General features: G+C 40.0%; 1 protein-coding gene across 2 annotated transcripts; it reads left to right on the forward strand.

Annotated features, from left to right (window-relative positions):
• The first annotated feature begins 4,483 nt into the window (after positions 1 to 4,483).
• Positions 4,484 to 8,504, forward strand: LOC311056332 (GTPase IMAP family member 8-like). Of its 2 annotated transcripts, none has more exons than XM_084072891.1 (3): positions 4,484 to 5,422; positions 5,689 to 7,843; positions 8,140 to 8,504. In XM_084072891.1, the coding sequence occupies exons 1-2, from the start codon at positions 4,588 to 4,590 to the stop codon at positions 6,987 to 6,989; spliced, it is 2,136 nt and encodes a 711-aa protein (XP_083929017.1). In that variant the 5' UTR covers positions 4,484 to 4,587; the 3' UTR covers positions 6,990 to 7,843; positions 8,140 to 8,504. The 2 variants fall into 2 exon arrangements, with proteins under 2 accessions (XP_083929017.1, XP_083929016.1); XM_084072890.1 differs by having other exon boundaries at positions 8,183 to 8,504.
• The last annotated feature ends 715 nt before the right edge of the window (positions 8,505 to 9,219 follow it).

Consider the following 9,219-nt stretch of genomic DNA (forward strand, 5'->3'; position numbering starts at 1 on the left):
CTTACCTGTTGCAAACTACCTGGCTTTCATGAATGCAGACACCAAACAATTACTAGAATTATCTTTCATGTTTAATATATGATTCGTAAGACATTCGTAAAGAGTATGTTGACCGTTTGCAAACGTTATCATGGGCCTTGTTGTAAAGTGAAGACTATGCATTATTATTTCATGTTTAACAATGATTAGTAAAACATGTGACATCAAAACGTGGCAGAAGTAACGTTATAGAGTATAAAAGTATAAAACAATTTATTAAGATATAAAATGTAGCAACTCTTGGCCACACACACACACACACACACACACACACACACACACACACACACACACACACACACACACACACACACACACACACACACACACACACACACTGACATTTAAACAAAGAAATTCATCACAACAGAATCACAGAGTAGCAGCTTGGAGCCTCTGCAGTCACCACCTCCCAGTGCAAGTTAGCTTTAGCTGCTAAGCTAAACTGCTAAGCATGGAGGACATTACTAGCCTACACATCAAAACAAACATTGTGGATACAAACAGCCACCATCAAAATACCCCCTGGTCATAATGCTACTTCGTGTGTGTAAGATTAGCCATTTTATGTTACCTCGATCACCTGCAACAAGACAGTTAAAACACATAAAACATGAATTAGACATATTTCTGTCCAGACTGCATCACTGTTCACTTTTTACTACTTAATACCTTTTATAGATGATTTGTAACCGTAGTTATAAAGGTTTTAGTAATCATTTACACATGTCAATAAACAGGTTTTTAATGATTTGTTAATAGTCTACAAACTGCTTATAAACGTTTATAAATGCTTTAGAATGGGTTGTTACAAATTATTTAATAATCATTTACAGATATATAAATGGCTTATTCATGAATAGTTCACTACTTACTAATACTTTATAAATGATTTGTACTAGTTATAAAGGTCTTAGTAATCATTTACGAATGTCAACAAACAGGTTGTTAATGATTTGTTAATAGTCTACAAACTGCTTATAAACGTCTATAAATGCTTTATAACGGGTCATTATTGTAAAGTGTTACCGGGCCAATTAGCTGCAAAGATGAGTGGCAGCGTATTATACATCATACTGTATGGCTACGGTATTATAGAGATTGCTGGCTTTTCAAAGGACAGGGTTACTTGAGGACAGATGGAGATCAGAGATCAAGTTCCACCAGCTACAACTCTACCAGTAATAATTACATGTTAAATGCTTCTCACGGAAACGTCAAGGATAAAATGCCAATAGAACACTAGAACAAGAAAACTTGAGAGACAAACTAGAAAAAGTGCTCCTCGGAGCACAGGTCTCCGCCAGGTCAGGTACGTTATTCTGGCCTCCTGGTGGCGCTATAATAGGCCAATGTGAAAATTGTGCCATTTATTCTTAGGTCTTTCACGGCAATCAGACACAGCATTCATGATTTGAGGCATTTTGTTCCAAAAATGTATTTTGCTAAATTAGACCTGCTGGTGGCGCTATAACAGGCCAATGTGAAAAGGGTGGAATTTCTTCCTTGGCCTAGTGGGAATGTGCGTGTGAAATTTCACGGAAATCGCAAGCTGCGTGCATAGTTTGAGGCTTTTTGTTCAAAACGGACCAATCCTGCAAACTTTGGAAGCCAATCTTAGGCAATCAGGATGGAATATGGGAAATCGGACAGATCCGTGTTGATCACATGACTATAGAGATACTGTGTACCGATTTGCATGACGTTTGGATAAAATCTGTAGGAGTAATGTAAAAGAAATGGGTTTTGCACAAACAGGCCCATGTGAAAAAATTGGGGCAGAGGTTCTGAATTGGCATCCAGGGAGTGTGTGCACACAGTTTCGGAGCGACCAGGCCCACGGTGCCGGAGATTAGCTGCTAACACACAGACAGGATGGACGGACGGACGGACGGACACACACACAGACTTTTATTGAATGCAATGTCACAATGGTTTAATGCGAAGGCACCTAACTGTCATGATTTATGACCTTGTGGTGAATCACTCATCTAAGTAAGCATTACATAAATCAATCGGTGCGTAAACAACCTTTACTGAGTGACAAATATGTACCACTGCTGAGATAAAACACATACTGTAGTTCTAAATATGCGAGGCCAGAGGCCTGTTTTAATCAGAAACTATGAAAACACAGATAGTGTAATGACTAATCAATGTATTAGTATTTAATATATTATTTTTGAACAGATACAATACATGGATTGTAGGGCAAGAAATTAAGTTGATTTCAGAGGCGAGCATTTAATGCGAAGGCACCTAACTTTGGTCAGAGCTGCAAAGATGAGTGTATATTTTGAATCTTTTTTTCAGAATAAAAAATGTGCCACGGACATGTTTGTCCGTGTACGGACATGTTGATGACCCCTGCCTGTTAATGAATTAATTAATGGTGAAATGTAACGTGACGTGCACAACTATGATGTTTATGCAGTGTTTTAAGAATGTATTTGTCTCATTAGCAGGAACAGGAGGAGCAGTGGTAAAGTACCTGACAACACCCCGAAGGTTGTGGGTTCTACGTCCTCACGGTGGGGGCTCCTCAGCTGGCAGGTGAGTCAGTAGGTTACAGACAACACACAGAGATGTGTTTGGAGAGGAATCAGTTGGCATAACCACTACATTGGGGAGAAAAATAAAAAATAAAATAAAAAAAACATATGCATATTGCACCCATAGGCAATTATCAGCCTATAATTTGACGTAAAAGTGGTGGTTATTGTCCCTGTCTGGTGAAGGTAGATCTCACCTGTCTAAAAACACAGATAATAGATCTCATACCTAAAGGTTTGCAGATACCCGTTCTAGACATAGAGCATACAGAAGGTCCAGAGGCCGTGGGCAACCAGAGAGGACAGAAAAACTATATATTTATCATTTTGCAACACAAACAATGATCCGACAAGGACTGACTGGGGAACAAGACTAATACAAATGAGGGCTGATAACACATGAGATAAAGGGGAAGACAAGAACATAGAACCAAAGAAACTAGAACATTACATAGAAATACAACACCTAGACAGGCAAGTCTGTGACTGTGACACAGAATTTTATTGAAGTAGAGTTCGGGCCGACATATCTGTCAGTCCTTGTCCCTTTTATGCCCATATATGGAGATATCAGTTGGATCGGCGGTGCGACGTATAGTAGGTGTCTAACCAAACCTTACCCTGACAGTACGTTTTAACAGCGGGCGACTCTCCGGACGATCGCCGGACGACATCGTCCAAAAGATAAATAAAATCCATCTTTTCAGATCAACATCGTCCCCCCGCCCACTTCGCCTCTTCGTCCAGCTATCGCCAGAAGTTGCCGGCTCTCATAGACATATAATGCACTTCCGGAGAATACTATCCTGAATAGCCTGCTGTTAAAACACACCATAGCTGTTTGCTGATGCCATGATGACACATTGAGGTTAGACAACACACTCCATATTTGAGCGTAGGGAACTCCTTAAATAGTTATGGCTGAGTCATGGTGACATGAACGTGATGTCAAGAGGTCCAACCGCCGGCCAGTCCTACCTTAATTCAATTTGAATACAGAAAATGAAGTGTTTACATTTGTTTTCACTTTTAATGAATATATTATTGAGCTGTTATGAACGTATCAAGAATACAGAACAACAAACATTTATGTGGTGTTACCAAATATGATGTCTTCTTTTTCCCCAACAAACCAACAGTTGAATTCATCATTCCTGTGAGTCCATCAGTGTGACATCATGGCTGACTTGCAACCTGAACCAAAACCCCAGTTGATGAAACCTGGTGAGTCAATGTTGTACTTCTATTTGGTGGAGACAAAGCGTCCAATTTGAAATAATAATGTACTCGAGGCATTACAGTGTGTGTGTCTCGCACCTTCACTGGTTCTGACTTCATTAGCAGAGTGCTAGCAGAACTGCAATAGAACATGACATGTTATAGTTTTACATTTTCATGAAATTAATTCCAAGATAACATTGGGTTTACAGGTGATCGTATAGTGGTTTTAACTGGGTTTTTAACATTAATGCTTTACAATGACCCGGGTCTCCCGTGTGGAAAGCCAACATTTTATTTTGGCTTTCCACACGGGAGATCGGGGTTTGAATCCCGGGCGTTACCTTATGTGATATGATTAATCAGTTAATTTCAGCATGGCAAAATCTGCAGACTACTAGATCTGTCAGAGCAACATAATTTGCATAGGCATTAGACTTGCCTCCCAAAAGTGAGTTCAACTGAACTGAATCAGAACTGTTGTGGTGTTTCATTTGATATATATATATATTTTAAGACATACGTTTTACTTTTGTTTTTTGTAGATTCTGGACTCAGGATTGTGCTTCTTGGGAAAAGTGAGGACAAAAAGACAAAACTTGGTGACTTCATCATCACAGGCAAAAGTGAGGACAAAAATCCACCACTTGGTTTCATCAAAGGCAAACATAGTACCAAAAAACTGTACTGTTTGGACGGGGAGTGGAATGGAAAGACTGTCAGAGTAGTGAAAACCACTGACATCTTCAGTCAATCTGCTGAATCAGTGAGACAGGAAATGGAGATGTGTGTATCTCTTTGTTCACCTGGACCAAATGTGATCCTGCTGTTATTGAAGTCTTCTGAATTCAAGGAAGAAGACAGACGCACACTAAAGTTCATCATGCAGCTGTTTCATCAAAATGCCTTTAACCACTCAATGGTCGTCATGACACATAACGAACGTGAAGCCAACTCCAGGCTACAAGACATGATCACTGCAGACTGTGAAGGAAGACTCTACAGGATGACTGAGGATGACCACAAATACCTGATGGAGAAGATTGAGAAGATTGTGGATGATAACAGAGGGATATGTCTCGCCATACCACTCAACCGTCCTCTGAACCTGGTGCTGTGTGGCAGAAGAGGAGCTGAGAAGACCTCTGCAGCCAACGCCATTCTGGGTCAAACCAAAGACCCGGGGTCTGGTCCTTCTACAGAGTGTGTGAAGAGACAGGAGAAGGTGTGTGGGCGCTGGGTGAACCTGGTGGAGCTGCCTGCCTTGTGTGAAACATCTATGGACACATTTATGTACAATGTGTGGAGATGTGTCTCTCTCTGTGATCCTGAAGGCGTCCATGCCTTCCTTCTAGCCGTTCCTCTGGGTCCTCTCACCGATAAAGACAAGAGAGAGTTACAGAGCCTCCAGGATGTAGTCAGTTCAGAGGTTGATGACTTCATCATGGTTCTGCATACTGTAGAGGACAGCACACAAGTTCCTGAGTTGTTGGATGCTGCAGAAAAGATTAGATCCAAGGAGGGTAAACCACTCTGCTTCACAAAGGATATGTTTGTCAAGGCCCAGATAAAACTCATCACCGAGCTACAGAAGTTGGGAAACCCCAGCACAGGTGAATGTTTCATTTGTTGGCCTTTGTGTCATAATTCTGTTGAAAACAGCTACATTTGGTTCAAACTTTACTTCAAAACACAAACGTTTTTAAAACCACATTATAATATTATGAATTGTTATAACCTTGACTTGATATGGACTTGATGTGGACTGTTTTGGATATCAATCGTATTGTTCTTATAGGAAAAATACAAATAAGCTGCATTTGTTTTACGTTACTACATAAAAACTGTATCACTAATTCAATATCCCTTGATATTACAGGTGATTATGATAACCAGAGCAGAGATTGCCTCAGGATGGTGCTGGTAGGGAAGACAGGCAGTGGAAAAAGTGCCTCAGGAAACACTATTCTGGGTCAGGATAGATTTCCATCCAAATCCAGTCAAAAGTCAATCACCAAGCGATGTGAAAGAGAACATGGTGAGAAAGATGGCAGTCATGTTCTTGTTGTAGATACACCTGGTTTGTTCGATACAAGTCTGTCCCAGGATGAAGTTAATCAGGAGATGACAAAATGCATCAGTCTGCTGGCCCCGGGGCCTCATGTGTTCCTGTTGGCGGTTCCACTTAACCGACTCACAGATGAAGATCAAAAGTCATTGAAGCTGATCCAGGAAGCCTTTGGAAAGAATTCCAAAAAGTTCGCCATCATTCTTTTCACAGGAGGAGACAATTTAAAGTATGAGAAACGGTCCATTGCGGACTACATTGAAGACGAGTGTGATGATCCATTTAAGAAGCTGATTGATGACTGTGGAGGAAGGTACCACGTCTTCGATAACCGTGATGAAACTAACCGTAAACAAGTCAGTGATCTGCTGATGAAGGTTGAGAAGATGGTGAAGGAGAATGGAGGAGGGTGCTACACTGCACAGATGTTCCAGGAAGCTGAAGAAGCCATCAAAAAACAAATGGAGAAGATTTTAAAAGACAAGGAAGCTGAGATGAAGAAAGCTATGGAGGACCTGAGAAAACAATTTCAAGAAGAAATAGAAGCAATGAAAACAAGGATGGAAGATCAGAGCAATGAATTTGAAAACGAGAGAAAGAAAAGAGTGCAAGAACTTGAAGAAAAGGAGGATTCTTTTAAGAAAGAGCAGAAGGAGAGAGAGCAAGAACGGAAGAAAATAGAAGATGACGACAAAATAAAAGAGGAAATTGAAAGAAAAAAATGGGAAGAAAAAATTGAGACCTTGGAGAGAGAGAAAATAGCAGGAACAGTAGAAAAGGAACAAATGAAAAAAGCACAAGAGGATTGGGAAAACGAAAGAAAAGACATGAAAAGACGGCAGGAAGAAAAAGAAAGAGAAAACGAAGTGAAAGAAAAAAGCCGCCTGCAGGCAGAGCTTGAAAAGGAAAAAGAAACAATTGAGAACCTGAAAAGAAAAGAGGATCAAAGGAGACAACAACAACAAAAAGAGTTACAAAAGAAGCTTCTTGAACAAGAAAAGAAGCTTGAGGAATTGGGGAAGAAATACGAAGACGAGGCCAGACAAAAAGCAGTCAATGAAGGTGAAGCGAATTTTCGTTGGAAAGTCAGTGACAAGTGCATCATCCTCTGAGATCGTTACCTACAATACAGCATTCACCAACATGTTGTGTAATTGATTAGAACAATCATCAGTTACTCATGGTTTGATCGTACGTTACATTTGACATGACTAACAGTTGTTTTGCTGTCTGCAATGCATTTGAATGGATCTTATGGTAGCTTGATGGTCAGGGTCCTTGTGAAATACAGTTTAAGATTTCTTCTTCAGACGAACAAAGCCAGATAAAGAAACAAAGCTGCATATGTAGGCTACTATCTGATTAATTAGTCAAATGCATTGATTATGTAAAACTATGTTGTATCAGTAAAACTTTGCATTGATTACGTACAATTATCTGGTATTTGTAAAACATATTTGTTATGTAGAACTGTCTGATTAATTAGTAAAACTTTGTGTTGATTTGTAAAAGGTGTTGCAATGTGACACGTTGTGAGCTTGTTTTTTTTATCTGCAATCCACACCTCTAGTGTGATCTCCTTATTGTTATGACCCCTAGGGGTCAGATGTATTTCATCATCATCATTTATTTAACTCCAGACCATGATCACATGGTATGGATCACAAACAGTACTGTGTTGTGTACTGTCTCTTGCCCTCAGCATGTCTTCTCCCCATCATGGTGATTGAGTAGTGATGAGTGACTGATTAACTACCATGGTGGTTGAGTAGTGATGAGTGACTGATTAACTACCATGGTGGTTGAGTAGTGATGAGTGGTTGAGTGGTTAAATAACTACTAGATGGACTCTAGATGGTGATCGTCTCCAGTGACCAGGCTGTTGACCATGAAGCTGGCTGTCACCAGTCCTCACACATCTCTCCTCCTGACTTTGACATCTTTATTGATTATTAACATAGATTATGTCCTTTCTTATCTATGTATTATTGATTATTAACATAGACTATGTCCTTTCTTATCTATGTATTATTGATTATTAACATAGTCTATGTCCTTTCTTATCTATGTATTATTGATTATTAACATAGACTATGTCCTTTCTTATCTATGTATTATTGATTATTAACATAGTCTATGTCATTTCTTATCTATGTATTATTGATTATTAACATAGTCTATGTCATTTCTTATCTATGTATTATTGATTATTAACATAGTCTATGTCCTTTCTTATCTATGTATTATTGATTATTAACATAGTCTATGTCCTTTCTTATCTATGTATTATTGATTATTAACATAGTCTATGTCCTTTCTTATCTATGTATTATTGATTATTGTCTTATCTATGTGTCAGATACAGTAGTGATGTCTCCAAACACCATCAGTCTCTTTATGATGTTGATATAATTTCCATGGATAAAGTTGTGGATAATGTACTACTACTGCCTTGGTAGTGTAGGGGTGGGTGAGCTTTTCTTTGTTACCAGTTTGTTCTGTTTTTATCAGCTTATTCTAGGTAAGATACTTGTATTTTCTGTTTTCTTCATGTTACAGTAGGTAAGAATAGGATTTTAGTTTGTGTATTTAATAGTTTATGGTCATGGTCCCACCCTGAGGTAATAATGTCCTTCTGCTTTGTTACAAATATAAAATAAATCCTTTTGGGTTTTAAACTGGTGTGGACTGGATGTGTTTGGGGACTGGGAAGGAGGGAGTCCATCCTTTTATTTTATTTAAGATATTGTTGGGTCTTTTCTGCCTTTATTAGTACACTATGAATGGACAGGAAACAGGGGGAGAGACATGCAGCAGTAAAGATGGTCAGGAACGGGACTCGAACTCGTGCACCTGATTCGACCTACCGACGGAGATGACTTAAATAGTTCAGTTTCGGTTTTGGTTTTGGTTGTTTTGGTTTCGGACCATGACGGAGGCGCGCAGTCTCAGGCGAGCTGGAGCCCCGCGGAAGGACCACCGAGGGAGCTAAAGCGACCGAGTTGCCGTCCTGAGCGGTGCGACGCTCGCCTGAGCCTACTCAGCGCCGTTGGAGTTATGTACCGATAGGCACAGAATCGTAAATATTGTTGTGGGGACTGCTCCGCCTCCAAAGTAGGTCAGTAGCTCCTGATTACGCCCAATGAATGGTCTGACAAATCGCGGTAGGTCCGTGTATCGCCTACTCCTCACCTACTCGCCCCATTCAATGGTCTGATAAAACGTGATAATCTCCCATTCAATGCATTGATAGCATTCGAAGGCGGTGACTCAGGATACATTAGAGCCTGAATGCCCGGACTGCTCGGCCTGCGGTCCGGCCCAGGGAGTCCACGTTTTATG

Source organism: Gymnoscopelus microlampas, assembly GCF_963454915.1.
Source record: "Gymnoscopelus microlampas genome assembly, chromosome: 11".
NCBI classification, from domain to species: Eukaryota; Metazoa; Chordata; class Actinopteri; order Myctophiformes; family Myctophidae; genus Gymnoscopelus; species Gymnoscopelus microlampas.

Excerpts from the sequence above, each read along its gene's own strand:
- LOC311056332 (XM_084072891.1), top strand. The coding sequence starts at position 4,588 with ATGGAGATGTGTGTATCTCTTTGTTCACCTGGACCAAATGTGATCCTG. Across the intron at positions 5,423-5,688 it reads GTTGGGAAACCCCAGCACAG|GTGATTATGATAACCAGAGC; the intron begins GTGAATGTTTCA and ends TTGATATTACAG.